Here is an 18,472-nt window from a genome sequence, read left to right as displayed (position 1 = left end):
TCAAATTATTTTAAGTACTTTTGAAAGTGAATGTTTAATTCACCCTCTTAATTTTTAACCTATCAGTTGCTTAATGGCAGACCTGTCTCAGCAAAATGGTATAATAAACTACTTGTTTATTAATTGTTATTGGTATATAAACTAATTGTTTACTGCAGACTGTGTCTCCAAAGCTGTCTTCAGATATTTTTGTTTGTTTCCAGGATTCATAAGTAGCTGTTTACCACAATACTATTTTCTCAATCAATGTTACCACAATACTATTTTTGAGATCATTAATTATATTGGATATGCAAACAATATTAGTGGATTTTGTTCTTTAAAAAATACTCTATAAATTGCTGACTAATATGTTTTGGTAATTCTACAAATGAACAAAATATATAACCTTTTCTTTTTTCACTTGTTTCCATCTTTTCATTTTAGATAGTCATTTTTAATTGAAGAAAGCTGCTTCTACTGGAAGTGGCAGGAGAAGTGAGAAAACCACATGGAAGACTCCCAGGATTTAAATGAACAATCAGTAAGTCTTAATTCAGTCTCAGATTTGCTGAAAAAAGTTCTAGTAACACTACTCGAAATCATACTTAAAAGGAATATGTTGTAAGACATAAATTTTTTATTAAATATATTTGCTAGATGCTTTTTGAATTCTCTTTCAAGGCCATGAAACAGACCTTTTGGAGATTTTATGCTGTTTCTGCTTAATACTGATGTCACATGTTGGTGTCTCCCTTGATTCTCTGCTTGGAAAGCCGGTAGTAAAAAAGCTAAGGTGGTTAGACAGTCTAAACAACTTTATACACCTCCTTTATCATGTTTTGTTTCAGATACACGGGCTAGTTCGTATTTTGTTGGATATCAGATGCATAAAAGGAGAAAGTATATTGTTGGCATGCGTATTCCTCATTTCAAGGATAGAAAGAATCACCGTTCTCAAGGGCTTTTCTTATTTTGTTTGGTTCCTTGCAGGACCAAGATTGCACCAGATTGGTAACAATCCTTATAAGATTCTGATTTCCCACGAGGAAGGTCTTTGTATGTGTGGCCGTTCCTCCTAGCTCATTAGTAGTGTCTCCATGACACTAAGTTTAGTGTGTGGAACTAGAGGCATTGGGGGGGGGGACTTCTCACACATCCTGATACCACTGGAAACTGTTGCCCCAGCTCTTCTGCACACAGATAACTAGTGATGTCACGAGTAAGAAGATGTGTACGTGCCAAGAGTGTATTCTGCAGACTGATGCTGTCCTTTATTAGCTTGTACGATCATCACTTATCTTAGAGTCTAATGTCTCCATCTGGCAACTGAGGAAAAGACCCTTGTGTATAATAATGTGGTTCTAGAAAAGGCATATATGATGAGTTTAATTTTAAAATAATGAGGGATGTATGTTCTGGTGCCATTTGAAATTAATTTAATTTGTTTTCTAGTGGATGTTGTATTGAAAAGAAATGGTAAGCATGTCTTTAATTTTGGTAGACATGACCATAATCTAACTTTATTATATCTTGTAGTATTATTTATTTCACATGGCATCATTACCAGAAAAAGGGAACAAAAACTTACAATGCTAAATAACTATGAAATCTGTCAAATGGTAGAGATGTTATTCCTCAACAAATGTGTGATTTTTTTTTCCTCCCAAAAATGGCAATTGGGAGCCAAGGGCTTTAAAACAATTTTTAAAAATGTTGGTTATTGTATTTAAATATTCATAGCATGGACTCCAGCAAAATGGATGATAGCTATCATGACTGCTGTCTCTCTTACCCATGCCATTGCATGTTCACGAATCCCTCTGGAATCAGAGGTCTGTTAGTTGACCATGTACCTGAATGGCCAACAGTGAATGATGACTTCATTTTAACAGTGGTGCTTCATGGGAGAAGTACTGTTGTTGATCGTTACCTTGTTCTGATATACCAAGGGTTATGTAAGAGTATGTGTGTATGTATGTTACAGTGACCAATTGTCCCTGTTTTCTATAGACTGAGGTTTTCTGGGGACATGGAACTTTCTGATGCTAAAAGCAGGCTGTGTCCCAGTAAACTAGGATGGTTGATTCTGTTAATTACTCTCAGGTGTTTATATACTCAAGAAAGAATTTTTGCTTTCAATGCAATTGAGATTAAAAAGAATATATTTTTATATTTAACATTAGAGTGAGGTATTACCCAAGACACTTCATATCACCTTTCACAAAGTGAAGCTCAGAACTTGTAAACCATATATGGTGTCCTTCTAGTGATATTTTACGGTCATGGAGCTCATGATTTTAAAAAATATACATATGATGTTAGTGTGCAGCTAGGTTTGAGAACCAGAATCTAGGGTGACTTTCCTAGTCTCTCAGCTTAAATCCATTTACCGAATTTTTATTTAGAACATGTAGGCTGCTCTGTTCATCTCATTACAACTGTTAAATGACTTGCCCACGTTGGCATGGCTGGTCAGTGGCAGAGTTGGGACTTCACACAGGTCTTCTGACTCCAAGTCCAAAGCTCTCTCCATAACATCAACATGCCTGATCACTTCTGGGTTATTCTTATTGTGGCATTCATCGCTACAGAAATGACAAAAGCATGAGAATCAATCCCTTTATATCGCAATGATTTCTGTTTCAATGAAATCTTTAAATGGCTTTAAATTTTGCAGAATATATTAATGTCAGAAAACGTTTTGAAAAATGATATTTTATAGCATTTATTAAGATATAGAAAAAAGTAGGGGTGGAATTAAAATAAAGTTCATAGTAAGATGAAAAGGAATTTGCTCAGATTCTTTGAGCCTAGACACAACAGTAGGTACCATTCATGGCACATACACACTGGATCTAGCATTTTCCATTTACTTTCTCCAAACCTTACCATATTCTCACAGTGTGATTTTTAAGGCTACCATTTTACAGATGAGGAAACTACGGCTTAGAGAATGTAAAGATCAAATAGCTGTTAAGTAGCAGAGATTAGAATTAAAGGCATTTTTATCTGGCCCTAAAACCTGTAATGGATTTTGCATGATACAACATATATGGTAGTTAAGGGCTTGAGCTGTAAGATCAGACATTCCTGACACTTAAATACTTTGTAACCACTGAGCAATTACTTAAACTCCTCCTCCTTATAGAGTGGGGAGGGTAATAAAAAGATGTTATATGAAGTGCTTACACATGCCTCACTTAGAGTAAACACTCAGTCAATGTTAGCTACTGTTACAAATACTTGGGATATTCGGATGCCCTTCAATGAGTGTTTGTTCATACTGTCACATCTAGCTACCTTCTGGAAATCCTTGCCTGGCGGTTCATAGGTCCACAAACTCAGCAACTGAAAACTAAACTCACCAGCTCTCCCCTCTCCCAGTTTTTCTCCCTTTCTTTTCGACTCTCGTATTACCCATCACCAGCTACTGAGTAGGTTACGCCATTAAACAGGTAGGCATTCTCTCCCTCAACCCCCATCTCAATGTTTTGTTCACTCTTAATTTTTAATATGTCTCAAAACTGTTCTCTTTGTTCTAGCTCCCTTAGTTTGGATCTTTATTTTCTCTCCTGTCTTGTTCTGCTTTAAGTTGCCTCTAGAGTTGTCTTTCTAAAACATCCCTGATGACATCACCTTTCTTGTCCTCAGGTGAGAGGCTCAAATGTGGAGTCAGGCACACAAGGCTTAATGCTTACTTATGTCTTCAGTCTTATTTCTGGTTTCTGTCAGTTCCCTGCATCATCTGCGATCTTGGGTTTCCATGCGTTTTGTAAGTACTATAGCCTCTTCCCAGATGCATCTTCTTCCCTACCAGGATAACCTGCAATTCTTGAAGATTCAATTTAGGTTTTGCTCTGAGCAACTCCTCAGACTGACTGCTTTCTTCTCCTCATCAGCTGTGCTGAGTCAGCCACTCCAGGTCAGGGGCCTCTGCAGTGTGCTGCTGTAGACCTTTGGCATTTACCTCTAACCCAGCACTTACCTCACACAGCTGAAACCTTATCTGTTTACTTGCCTGTCTCTCCACTAGATTATAAAGTACTTAAGAGGAATGGTGGGGCTTGTTCATCTTGTATGCTTACTTAGCGCAATTCTTACCGATGTTCAATAAGTGTTTTCTTCAAAAGTTTTATATACTTTTAGTGAGGAATGTTAACAAATAGCTTAACAAATTTTAGAAAACCAAAATTATAATTGATTTGTTAAAACTTTTTAAAAAGTGTATAGTATTTTTATTTTTTAATAAAGATGAGATGAATATGCATTTCTCTTCAATCTCTTGTTTTTTACACATCACATCATGGGCTTTCCCCTCACATAATTGCATATAGCTCCATTGTATTACTTGTAATTACTCCATACCTCCACAATATTTAGGAGTTTAGGGGATTATACTATGCTCAATATATGCAATATATTACTCTCAGAGTAATATATTACTCTCATAATATATTACTCTCATAATTTACTGACTCATGAATTCATAGTTGACTCAAATTTTAAAAAAATTGCATATAAGATATAACACTAGCTTAACTGCATATGATCAAAATAAAGTTTTATCTTATTTTATTTTATTATTTTTGCATTATATCTGGCTTTTATTTTGCAGTCTGGCTTAGAGGTCTACAGGATTTTAAGACATAAACAAAGATATGATTTAACTTTCACAAATCTTTCTAAAATTCTGTATTAAAGCTTCATAATTATTTAGGAGCAGTTTAAGTTATAGCTAATTATAGCTTACTATACTTTTTAACTAAATGTTGTTCTTGTTAATAGAAATGGCTATGAATCTAGGTTATCCATAGCAATGTCTCCCTTGATACTGCAAAATGTGTTATATTTTCTGTATTCAAATAAAGGATGAGCAGTATTTATTATTTTTATACCTTTTGTAATATACTTACAGATTGAGGTGTTTTAAAGTCCCATTTTGGTGGTGTTGAATATTACTAGATTTTTTTTCTCTTCTAAAACATTCATATTGAAGTGAGATGGAGTCTGGCCTAAATTAATTATCAAGCTGAAAGGTTTGAAAAGAAATATGGTTTATTAAAGTATTATATGTTATAAAATAAAACATTAGTGAATACTAAATAAAACAAAGTAAAATGAGTAAGTTACAGTTCACACTAGGATTACATTCTCTAAATATTATACATTAAGGACCTGAATATTCCTACACTGTTACTAAATCAATTTGCTTATATTATTGGTGGCATGTTTCCATTAGTGAGGTCTAAATTGATTCTAATTGGATCCATATTACATATTATATGTTCCAGTAATAGTTTTGGAAATCCACATACATTTGTAGATATGAATTATATTTATTTGCTTGCACCAAACATGCTAAATTTAATGTCTATCAAAAATCTAGAGCTAATATGATAAATGAATTTCTTTTTTATCTGTCTGTTGTTCTCCTTTAGAATATTTCATGACTTTTGATTATTCCTCAGCTCTTTGTTCTTAGAGATTCTATAGTATAGCTTTGGTTATAGCCACTAACCCATCTTTAAAACCTGTGCACTATCTGAGCCATTTGGATAAATTTCTATTTATTGTATAGAATTGAATACTCCATTAGACTTATAATCTAGACATGCAACTTCAGAATCACCAACATCTGGCAGTGCACTGTGTTAGAATTAATTATTTTGATTAATTTTAGTTTAGATCATTTTTGCATTTTTATAATATGGCATTATCAAATCTAAAAATCCTCTTATTCTGTTGCCTTGTTCTTGGGTACTCTACCTCAATTTGAGCAACATGCATATTTGTATTTTAAATGTATTTTATTTAGATCTAAAAAAAGTTGGATTATTCTTTTTGAGGCTCCAATTCTGTTTGGAAGAACTTGACCTTTAAACTGGTAAAAAGAATTATATTTACAAGATGTAATTTTTATACCATCCAACTGAATAATATACTTCAGCATTCCATGGACTTCTGCTCAAAGATGAATCAATTGCATAAATATTGTTAATGCCAAATTGCCAATTACAGCTTGAATTTGCAGTTATTACACTATGAGTATTTAAACTGTGAAATTATAAAGTAGATACATTAAATATGTTTTAATTTTTATTAATCATTAAGACTCACTCTCTTTTTGTAAGTAATTTTTTTAACTCTGAATTTTTGTATTTTTCTGTTGGGATTAAGCACAAGATTTCATTAATTATCATCTATGACCTTCTAAAATTATAATTGATTTGTTAAAACATTTTTAAAAATATATAGTATTTTTATTTTTTAATAAAGATGAGATGAATATGCATTTCTCTTCAATCTCTTGTTTTTTACACACTATCACATCATGGGCTTTCCTCTCACATAATTGCATATAGCTCCACTGTATTACTTGTAATTACTCCATACTGCCACAGTATTCAGGAGTTAGGGGATTATACTATGATCAAACTTCATTTTACTTTTTTTATTGTAATTTTTATTGTAAAATATTAAGGAGGTACAAATGTTTTAGGTTACATTGATTGCTTTTGTAATGCTTGAGTCCTGGCTACAGGTGTTCCCATCACCCATATAGTGTCCATTGTACCCATTAGGTAGATTTTTGTCCCTTCCCTCCTTCCCCATCTCCCCCTGGTTGATTACCACTGAGCTTTACTTCCCTTTGTGCACATGTATGCTCATCGGTTAGTTCTAATTTAATAGTGAGTACATGTGGTGTTTGTTTTTCTGTTCCTTAGATATTTCACTTAGGAGAATGGTCTCCAATTCCATCCAGATTGTTGCAAAAGGTATTAATTCATCTTTTTTATGGCTGAGTATTACTCTATAGTATATGTATACCACGTTATTAATCCATTCACGCATGAATTGATGGGCACTTGAGTTGATTCCACATCTAATTTGTTAAAACTTTTTTACAAATTTTAGAAAACACAGGATACATACAGAAGAGGAACCCCATATTATACAGAATATGGATAGTGATTTTCATGTCATTTGCCCAAATCTGAAGAGTATTAGCTTTTTCTTCTTTCAACTGTGATCAGTTGGCACTTACTGCCTATGTTGAGAAGGAAACTATGGTTATAAACTGACTCATTGGAAGAGTAACATTATTAATTTATTGTGATCTGCCGTGGATTTGATAAGGAAGAAGGGTGGCACCAGAGCCTCATACCTGCTGATTCTGGGCTGGATAGTTGTTAGGATGCTTGGGCTGTTAGTCTGGATAGTATAGATGTAAATAAAGAGCTGTGATATATTTGGATACCAAAAGTATCTTATCTGAATTTACAACCTATACATGATATATTGTTTGGTCAATAATTCTTCTTTATGAATTAAAATTAAAATAATTTTATGAGAGAAACACATTTCTGTCATGCGTGAATATTTTGGGAAATGGAGAAAAATGAATGTCATGTAACTTCTACTATAAGGTATACAGCAAGTTCAAAAATTCACTGGTAAGAGGAGCTAGCATTTAATCCTAGGCACCATGCTAAGTGCCTATGTAACTCATTTCATTAAACCTCACAACAGCCATATGTGGTCGGCTCTGTCATAACCCTGGTCTACCGAAGAGAGCACTGAAGCTGAATTTAGATATCTTATTCAAGGTTGTGACAGCTAGAAAGCTGTACTGATGGGATGTGAACTCACAAAGACTTATTCCAGAATCCTAATGAATGCATTAAAATTCAACTTGATCTTTCTTTATTTAAATGAAGATCAAAGGTTTTAAATATCATGGGTCTTGGTGAGAAAAGTAAATTATTTCACCATGACTGCAAATTTACTGCACGGTCTTCATTAGTAAATATTTAACAGACAGTCGTAAAGTGGCAGAATGTATGAAAATTAAATACTAATTTAGCAAATTCAATTGAATAAATATTTAGAGATTTCTTGCTCTCTTCCAGGAACTTTGCTAACCTAAGAATTAAAAGATAAACATAATATAATTCCTATCCTCCCCCAAATTTTAGTTTAGCGAAGATTATATGATATTACATTAAGTTCTATTCTTCATTTATTTTAAAATGAGTTTTGGATAGTTACCAATATTCATTCAGTGAATACTTGTGAAGCACTGCTGTATTTGAAGCATGGTTTTAGGTGTTGGGGATACTTGGTGGACAGAATGGACCATAACTGTTCTTGTGGAGCTTATATGCTAGTAGGGGGAGATAGTAATGTCATATAGTATATGTATGACTGTGTATGTCAGATAGTAATAAGTGCAAGGAGGAAAACCAGATAAAGTAGGGAGGAGGGTAGGGAGTGCTTGGGGGTAGGATAGCCAGGTGGAGGACAGCTGCAATTTTTGAAGAGTGCTCAGGGAGGCTTCACTGAGATGTTGTGGAAAGACCCAAGGGAGGCCAGCGAGTGAACCATCAGGGTATCTGGGGAGGTGGGTTTGAGTTAGAGGTTGTAACAGCAACTGAGAAAACCTGGAGGTGGGAACATGCCTGGCATGTTCAAGGAATAGGAAGGAAGCTGTACATGGTGGTTCATGCCTGTAATTCCAGCACTTTGGGAGGCCGAGATGAGGGAGGATCACTCAAGGCCAGGAGTTCGAGACCAGCCTGGGCAACATAGCAAGACTCTGTCTCTACAAAATTTTTTTTAAAAAGTTAGTTGGATGTGGTTGTGTGCTTGTAATCCTAGCTTCTCTGGAGGCTGAAGCAGGAGGATTGCTCGAGCCTGGTATTTGAGGCTGCGGTGAGCTTTGGTAGTGCCACTGTACTGTAGCCTGGGTGACAGAGCCAGAACTCATCTGTTAACAAAAAAAAAGGGAATAGGACGGAGGCCAGTGTTGGTCCAGTGGGGGAGAGAACAGGCAGAGCTAAGGCCACAGAGGTAATCTGCATGGGGTAGAGGCAGGCAGAGTGTGTAGGGGTGTTAAGGCCATTATAAGAACTTGAACCTTTCCTCTGAGGGGCATGTAAAGCTATTGGAGGGTTTTGAGCTTAGGGATGACATTATGTGACTTAAGTTTTTAAACTACCACTCTGGCTTTTATTTGGAAAATAGACTATGATGACAAGAGCAGGGACTGGCTATTGTAACTATCCAGATGAAAATGGACAAAGTGGCATTGGAGGTGGTGAGAAGTGGTTGGATTCAGTGTATGTTTTGAAGGTGGAGCTAGATGACTTGCTGATTTATTGGATGTGGACTGTAAGAGAAAGAAAGAAGTCAAAGAGAACTTCAAGCTCTTTGTCCTGAGCAATGGGAAGGATGGAGTTTGCATTTACTGAGATGGGATGACTTGGGGAGAACAGGTTGGGGGAGATAGATTGGGGGTTCACTTTTAGACATGGTGGCAGAGACATTGATTACTGTGTTTTCACCAACCTTGTCTCACATTCCTCTTTTCTGGTGCATCTCAGTCTCCTTACACTGTGGCAGGGCTATATAACTAGTTCTGGCCCATGAAATACAGGAGGAAGTGATGTGCGTATCATTTTGAGGCTGAGGCAGTGAGAAACCCTAGGGTGATGATGGGGGGGGAGGCTTCTGGTAAGGATGGTGTAGCCCCAAGATTGAAGAACGCTGGTTTGCTAGCTGAGGCACTGTGTTGGGGACAGCTTCCCAGGAGAGTGTTAATCAGCTACACTAATAGGGACATGTGCCCTTTTACCTACTATTAGACATATGAGGGGAAATGTTGTGAGTCAGATGTGACCATCCAGAACTCAGGAGTAGGTTGGACTTGAAATATAAATGTAGGAGGCTTCAAAATATCAATGGCATTTAAAGAAATTGATTTAGGCCGGGCGCGGTGGCTCACGCCTGTAATCCTAGCTCTCTGGGAGGCCGAGGCGGGCGGATTGCTCGAGGTCGGGAGTTCAAAACCAGCCTGAGCAAGAGCGAGACCCCGTCTCTACTATAAATAGAAAGAAACTAATTGGCCAACTAATATATATAGAAAAAATTAGCCGGGCATGGTGGCGCATGCCTGTAGTCCCAGCTACTTGGGAGGCTGAGACAGAAGGATCGTTTGAGCCCAGGAGTCTGAGGTTGCTGTGAGCTAGGCTGACGCCACGGCACTCACTCTAGCCTAGGCAACAAAGTGAGACTCTGTCTCAAAAAAAAAAAAAAAAAAAGAAATTGATTTAAATCACCAAGGGAGTAAGTCTAGATAGAGACAAATTAAATAAACTAAGTCCAGGGACACCCCAGATTTAGAGATCAAAGAGATAATAGTTTACTGATCCTCCTACCATAACACCCATAAGCATTGAGTTGTACCATAGGCTGTATGTGGCCACATTCAGTGAATTCTCCTTCAATGCACTTTCTTCCAAGTTCTCCCAAAATCACATATATCCAGAGCACTGCTTACTTGGTTCACCTCTGTCAGGGAAAGAAGTACCGTGCAGCTATGAACAGAGAGACATTATTCACTTCTTTGAGATTTCCATCAAAGTAACCCAAACCATAAAATATGTAGGAGGCAATTCAGTCGGCCAATAAATAGTTATCATTTTCTCATTGCTGTTTTTGTAGATATGATGTTTCTAGGCACTCTAACTTAGTAAAGAATTAATCTATTCAGAGTTTTTCAACCTCAGCATTATTGACATTTTGGGCTGGAGAATTCTTTGTAGTGGGGGGGCCATCCCGTACGTTGCATGATATTTAGACGCATCTCTGGTATCTACCCACTAGATGTCAGTAGCACCCCCCTTCCTTTTTTGTGACAATCAAGAATGTCTTGAGAATTGTGAGTCGTTTTCTGTGTGTGTTTACAGGGAGTGTTGGGGGTAGGGGAGGGACCACTGATCTACATTACATCTGCTTTCAGTGAGTTGTTTGTTTACATACTTACTCCCCACAGATTATCTGAGGTTTACCTGATCATCATTTAATATGATGTGCTGTATTGAGAGATATATTATTGAGAAAACTACAGTGAAAAGACAAAGACCTAATACAGAATTTGCAAGCAAGCAAAATAATATCTCTAAGGTAACAGTACGATTCTACTAGCAGGGAAGGTCTACTCAAGAAAGGAATTATAGATAGACTAAGTCACACTTGCACTGGGTCTTGAAAGATGGAATGAATTTGTTTGGGAAAAAAAGGACCTATTCTGGCCCGGGGGATCTCAGGAATAAAGGCTCAGGTACAAAATGATAAGGCCAGTCTAGGAGCTGTGGGTGGATTAGAATTACTGAATCAGAAGCTTCGTGGGCATGAGGATGTGGAGCGGTGGGAGATCTGGCAGCGCTGAGACTAAACTGAAAAGCGCGTCAAAGCCAAGCTGTTTTCATGTCCCTGGATGGTGAGAATGATGCTCATTCCTGCGTAAAATACAGAGATGTATGCGATACTACCCTGTATTTCTTGACTTTTAACTCGGACATAATAGAAAGTCACATATAACTTTTGATCAAGAGATTAATATAGTTAAAATGATGTTTTAGAAAAAGAAACCAGATGGTAGGAAGATTAACAAAGTTGAGAAACTGGCAGTGGGGAAATGGTTTAGGGGGGGCCTTGAAGCAGTTTATACATGAACTCAAAAGGGGCTAAACCAGGGGAGGGCAATTTTTTTCTATAAAGAATGAGACAGTAAATATTTTTGGATTTTCTAGCCATCGCATCTCTGTACCAACTGCTCACCTCTGCTGTTGAAATGTGAAAAAGCCATAGATGTCAAATAATTGAATGGGCATGAATGTGTTCCAGTAAAGCTTTATTTACAAAACTGGGTGGCAGGCTGTGGACCATACTTTGCCAACCCCTGGCCTAAACTAATGATGTTGCAGTGGAAAGGAAGACAGTCAGTAAAAGAATTAATGAAAGGAACTTGAAGCTTTGCTGAACTTGGTAACTAATCAAACAAGGTTAGTAGGAGCGAAGGGTGGACATAGAGAAGGAAAAGGATGACTCTGTAATTTCAAGCTTAGGAGATGCCATTAATAAAGTTTAAGAGCAGGTGTTTGTGACTTAAGGAAAGAGAAAGATGCATTTGAACTGAGGACTTTTGAGAACATGTCAAACTCGAAATTTAATGAAGCCCTGCTGAGCCATGGAGGAGATATCTAGGCTGGCCATGCAGAGCGGGACAGTATTTTCCTTGAGGTGATGCTTATAAGGGGAAATGACGTCTGGGGAAGGGCAGAAGGATGAGGGTGAACCTAGGAGACTACCAGGTTTATGCAGTAGAAGGAGGAAGATGGGTCTTGAGAAACAGAGAGGAGATAGAGGAACAAGAGGAAGATGAGCATAATACTGTCTTCAGAGCCACAGACCAAACTAATTTTCAGGAGGAATTGGCTATCACTATCTGGCATTTCAAGGAGTCAAGCAGAATGAGACCGAGATAGAGGTTTTGAAGAGAAACAGAACAGCAGTTGAAGGGCCCACTTTTTCCAAATAAGGGGAGGCTTGTGCGTGGTTGATGACAGGGTTGTAGAAAGAGTCAGTGGAGAATAGACTCGAGCTGTTGCAAAAGGCATGTTGGGCTCAGCAGAGGAGGGAAAAGAAAGAAGGTATCTTGCAGGGAAGGGGTAACACCCTCTGATTTGGGAAATGTTAGAGAACGTGTGTATCCTGGAATATCCCAAGGTACTCTCCCTTGACGATTCATGTTTTATTAATACATGAGGCAAGTACCTTTGTTCACACAAGGTCAGGAAGTAGATGGAAGCAGGATAGGATTAAAGGCTTAAGTAGTATAAAGAAGATTTGTAATAACCATTGCTTTAAAAAATGGCAGGTGACCTCCTAGATACAATGCATAGATTACTGAGACATTTTCAGTTTTCTTTTAGCAAAGTATGTCTCGTTGACTAGGACTTAAGAATGTGTATTAGCATTGAAAGTTAATTTAATTTAATTTTTAAAATTTTAATGAAGAAGAGAAAAGAAAAATAAACACTTTGGGTTAATGAAAATATCTTTCATTGTCTTTGGAAAAAGCTCTTTGCTCTGTTTTCCTCCAATGTCAGCATCTGCAACAAAAAGAAGAGCCTATTTTTATAGATATTTTACAGGCTAAAGTTGTTTGACATCAATTAAAAAAGTCATTGTCTCAAAGTACTTGAAATTCTGTAATTTCACGTCTTCTTGGATTAAGGATGGATTGCTCAGACTTTTTTAGAATGCAAATACCCCTATAGGGGCTAATGTTTTAAAAAGTTCAGGGTAACCTCTTGGCAGGAGCTGGGATGGCAAGGTGGAAGGAGAATCACAAAAACAAACACATAAATGAGAGTTTTAAAAGGAGAGGCAAACATTGCCTGCTCACTTTGCTTTGTTTTCATTACTTTGCTAACCTGCAGTGGATGATTCAGGTGGACGGTAGATTCTACCTAGGTGCTGGGCCCTAGATGCCGACAGCTCACACTTAGGCAGTGCTTATTATTGTGTGCTGCCAGGTAAGTGCTATAAATGAGTGCATATATAATTTAAATACATTAACTCATTTAATTCTCGCAAGGATTTGATGAGGTGAGCACTGTTACTACCCACCCCAGTTTCCAGACAAGGGGTCACCCAACTTCTGGGTCAGGGAGCAGGATTTTAAGCCAGGAAATAGGGCTCCAGAGTTGACGATCTTAACTGTGAAGCAAATCTGTTGGGAAAATGCTTTTATTTATTTTTCAGCCCTGACTTGTGCCTTTATCACAAAAGTTTGAAATGCTTTGAGTTTTCATATATAAGAAGAAAACAATTTGATGTGTGTTCGTTTTTTTCTCCTATTAACATTTTCTTCAATTCCACAAGTGATGTGAAAGGGGTACACGGAGGAATATAAAATAGACTGTGTTGATTTTTCAAACTACTGACTTTAAAAAAGGGAGGCTTGGTGGGATTTGGAGTCTGCACTGGTTTTTCTACACCAGAGTCTTTAGGGACATTCAGAAGCACACTCTCATTTGTTTTCTTTTAAATATCTTGCCTACTTTATGTCCTTTTCATATTGCCGTGCTTGATACAGAGGGCTAGAGGACTTGTTTTATAGGTGGTGGGGACTTTCAGAGATTGCACTATCCAAATCCTTTATTTTTCAGATGCAAAAATGGGGAGTGAAAGAATTTAAGCACCTTACCAGGGGCAGGGTGTCAACAACAGCACTGTGTTTTGAAACAAGGTTTTTTGATTCATTTCAACCTCAACTCTAAAATTTGAAAGCATACCTTTTGTGTTTAGTTTCTTAACATTTGAAGATGAAAACCAGCCCCAGCCCCCTGAAAACTGCATTGAATTATTGCTTTATATAAGGGCTGATGAAATAATTGCATTTGAGCTTCTACTAAAGTTGTTGGTAGATCAGGGTCACTTAAAAAAGCTCAAGCAAAGGTGTGAAACACTTTATTTTACGTGTTTGTTTTTCTCCTAGTTATTATTTACTGCTCAATCAGCATTAACAGAAGAAAAATAATTTGGCTGCTAAGTTACTCTGGTGTAGGATTTCAAAGGACCTTATTAGAGAGAGATGTAATTTCATCCTCTGGGCCTTTTATATAACAGAGTGCATATTTGGGTTACTTCATTTTGACCTGGAATTAAACAATAGATTTAAGTTGTGTACAGGAAGTTAAAATATTTATTCAACAAATATTTTAAAGTATTTTGTGGTTGCTTTTTAAATTGCTAAGGATATCTTTGTACTTTAGATATTTTTACTCTTATTTTAGCTAACTTGTCTGCATAAACTTCTGCCTCAAAGAGTTTTCTGTCGATTTCACAAATCTTATAAAATGTATATATATGATAACTACTGTTTATAATCAGTGGTTTTTAAATGAATGTCTTTGGCAAAATGATATATATGTGTATGAATTTTTATGTTGCTTAACTACATGTGGAGATAGTTATAGTGTTCAGTAATGAAAAATATGGAGCAGATTTTATAAGTGGTAAACAATGCTTCAAACACTAATATTAAAGAAAGTAAGCATTGCTCAAAGAACTGAAAGTAGACCTGTCATTTGATCCAGCAATCTCACTAGTGGGTATTTACCTAAAGGAAAAGAAGTCATTTTATTAAAAAGACCCCTGCATGCAAATGTTTATTGCAGCACAATTCACAATTGCAAGGATGTGTCCATCTATTCATGAGCAGATTAACAAAATGTAGTATAGATATACCGTGGAGTACTACTCAGCCATAAAAATGAATTAATACCTTTTGCAACAATTTGGATGGAACTGGAGATCATTATCCTAAGGGAAGTAGCTAAAGAATGGAAAAACACATGTACTTGCCATTAAATTGGAACTAACTGCTGAGCACACGTGTGCACAGAGGGAAGTAAAACTCGGTGGAAATCAAGCAGGGGAGAGGGAAGAGGAGGGGATTGGCAAAAACCTTCCTAACAGGCATAATTAAACACTGTCTGGGTGAAGGCACACTTATAACCCTGACTTAAGCATTACAAATGAGAGGAAGATGAGGAACCAAATCATTGTATGTATGTAACCAAAAACATGTATCCAAATGTATGTAACCAAAAACATTTGTATCCTGTAATATTTTGCAATAACATTATATATTTTTAAAAAAAAGAAACATAAGAAAGTAACCAGAAAAAAAAAGTAAGGCTGGAGGTCCATAAGTTCAAAATAAAAAGGCTCTAAAACTTCAGTTTGGGGAGCATTTTCATCAGATGAAAGAGACAAATAATGCCAGGTGCTACTGACTCCAGCTGTCTAGCAGCGCATGTGTCCTTCCATTAGACCCCTTTAAAGGTAGTCACTTATCTTCACTCACTTCAAGCCAACTTCTTCCCTTTTCTCCAGTACCCTGTGATTGGCATAATATTATCCACACTGATTCATGTTGGGAGCGATTGTTTCCATCCTCACTGTGAGACTGTGGGCTTCTTATTTTCTTTCCATGAAGTAAAGTTTTCATTGGCTGGGATCCCAGCTAGACTGATTTCATTTTTTTCTGATTTTGTTTGTTTGCTTAATATCTTAGATGTTGAAAAGTCGTTCGAAATTAAAGGACTTGCATATTATCCTAGGACAATAATTTGTGACTGAAAACCTTTGTGAAAAAGCTTAAGAGGTATATGAATGTTTATATTAAGTAACTTGTTATTGACAGTTAAGAGACCTTTCTAGAGTGCTTGTCTACTGAACATTTATATGGTACTTGCTGTAATGGTATCTGCTTAGATTTTGGATAGTTCAGTCACATTCCATTGCACATAGATTATTCTGCAAAACAAAATCTGGAATCATTAGTGGTAATTTCAGGTTATGCATACTTCTTTTAGAATGTTGAATCAATTTGCTGATCTTCAAGAAAGTAAATTTTACACTGAATGTTTCTGGTGTAATAGGTTTAATATTTTAATGCTAGACTAATTTTTCCCCTCTTAGTTTATTTTATTGTTTCTCACACAGTCGTTGGAATTGTATGTACATGATTTTCATTCTTGAGCCCTTAATATCAAATAGCTTGAGCATTAAGGGAACTAATTGAAGGCCTTCAGGGTATTGGTGTTTATTACATGAACATGAGTTGAATGTTGATGTTGGGATCTCACACTGGAAGCTGCTTTGCTGTTAGATTCCATCAGATTGAGCATATTAACCTTTATACAAGGAAATTGGGAAGAAATGTACTTTTAGTACCTTGTTTCTCTGTGTTTGGGAAAATAACAAACTTAGGAATTGATAGAAAATTTTTGTGTTAATTTTTTTCAGAGTTTAAAGCATCATTAGATGATATTTTTTGACTCAGATATGTATATTATATGAAACACCCCAGAAGTTTAAGTAGGTCTATTTTAAATACTTTTGTCCCTTTTCTAAACATCAGCCTTTTTGCAGAGTCTCTAAATGTTAAAGCTTACAGAGAAGAGTTGGCAGAGACCACACGTCCAACTCTGTCATTTCATGGATATAATGAGAGGAAACTAAGGACCAGTGTGAGTGCAGTGTGAGTGGAATATAGGAGAGAATTTAAAACTGTCACACAGCACAGCTTATAGAAATTCATTGGTCATTCATTGCTCACTGGTCATCTACCCTCAGGGGTCTGTGGCTTGCATTGTGTTCCCAGGGTCTTTCTTTCTATGACCCTTCTTGCATCTCCTCCTCTTCCCTAGATGTTCTGAATTTCTCTTCTTTGTCCTCAGTAGCCTCTGTTCCTCTCATTTGATTTTTCAGAAATTCAGCTTTGTCATGCCCTCACCATGCAATCTATGCCCAGAGAACTATGCCTTTTCACCCAAAAATCCATTAAAAGATGGCAGTGTTATTTTTTACAAAGCACATCACCTGTGGCACTAACCTTATTACAATTGACACTTAAATATGCATCATGACTTAGAGTGTATATAATATATATATATATATACACACACACACACACAGACATACATTTGATGGATTTATCTTCCATTTTGATATGTACAGATACTTGGGAAATAGGTAAATTTTCTGTTATCAGTAATCTCTCAGAAATGCTTGATGACTGAATACTATGGTTACAATTTATGAATGAGTATAAGAAAAGACAGCACAGTATTGTAGGAGGGACACTGTACTTGGGGGCAGAAAATCGTTTTTAAGGTCCGTGTCACTCATTCAATTACTATATCACTTTGCCATAGAACTTGAATGGCTCTGAACCTCTTTCCTCACCTGTAATCTTATCCTGGCCTACCCCTCCGGAGTCAGAGTGAAACTGTGCCTTGTAAAACATAAACTTTTTTATAAATATAACTGTTAAACCATGTGAGTCGTGGTGATGATCATCATGTAAACTAGAAAGGTCTCTTTTCCCTAGTAAACTCTTCAAAAATAGGCTATCCACAGGCTCATCCTCACAAGTAGTTTGTTTATGTGTACTTGAAATAATTACACAGGACACAAACTATAGTCTATGAGTAAAGAAAAAGGAAAAGGATATTCTTGGTCTCTTGCCCATTATGTTGCCATCTAATATTGAAGTTCATTGCCTCTTATTAAAAAATAGAGGTCAGTCCTGCCATTTAAAAATGACTATTCAACATTGCATTGGTTAAATATTTCTTAGCTTTCTCTCTTACTTAAATATCCAAAATATTGTATTTCTTCTGCTTTAGTGTAATATAGCTAAATTGCTAGAACCATTATGAGTAAAACATTCATCCCCATGCAAGACTCTAAGTATAATTCTAAGTATATTTAAATGTTTTTAATGGTTTCAAAATTAATATTTTGAGTTGTTAATTATGCTCTTCAACTGATTATATGTACAAGTGCTCCCCTAAGATGATGATATATGGAATCATTGATTAATTGCAGGACTCTGAACTGATCTAGAAAAAAATAGATTTGAAGATTTATTTCAAGAATCTTATTTAGCCTTAGTAGAACAATTGTTTTTCTCATGCAGCATTCTAAAATCTTGCATTAAAATTTGGGCTTGAAATAAATCCCTGCATTTGCTCAGAGGCTATTAAAGAGGAAGATACAGTAGGAAGCATTCTCCAAAAATAAAATACTAATGACACTTATTATTTATTGAATGTCTACTAATTAT

General features: G+C 36.3%; 1 protein-coding gene across 7 annotated transcripts in view; it reads left to right on the top strand.

Moving 5' to 3' along the window:
- EYA4 (EYA transcriptional coactivator and phosphatase 4) overlaps positions 1–18,472 on the top strand; it is a 246,187-nt gene that overhangs the window by 28,371 nt on the left and 199,344 nt on the right. For all 7 annotated transcript variants that reach the window (XM_020287211.2, XM_020287207.2, XM_020287208.2 and 4 more), the window contains exon 2: positions 427–523. In XM_020287211.2, coding sequence (XP_020142800.1) covers positions 491–523 — 33 coding nt within the window. In that variant the 5' untranslated portion in view covers positions 427–490. The remainder of the gene's footprint in view (positions 1–426; positions 524–18,472) is intronic.

Source organism: Microcebus murinus, chromosome 5 (assembly GCF_040939455.1).
Source record: "Microcebus murinus isolate Inina chromosome 5, M.murinus_Inina_mat1.0, whole genome shotgun sequence".
Lineage (NCBI taxonomy): Eukaryota > Metazoa > Chordata > Mammalia > Primates > Cheirogaleidae > Microcebus > Microcebus murinus.
Note: the sequence above shows the minus strand (reverse complement) of the source record. Positions and strands in the feature narration are given on the sequence as shown.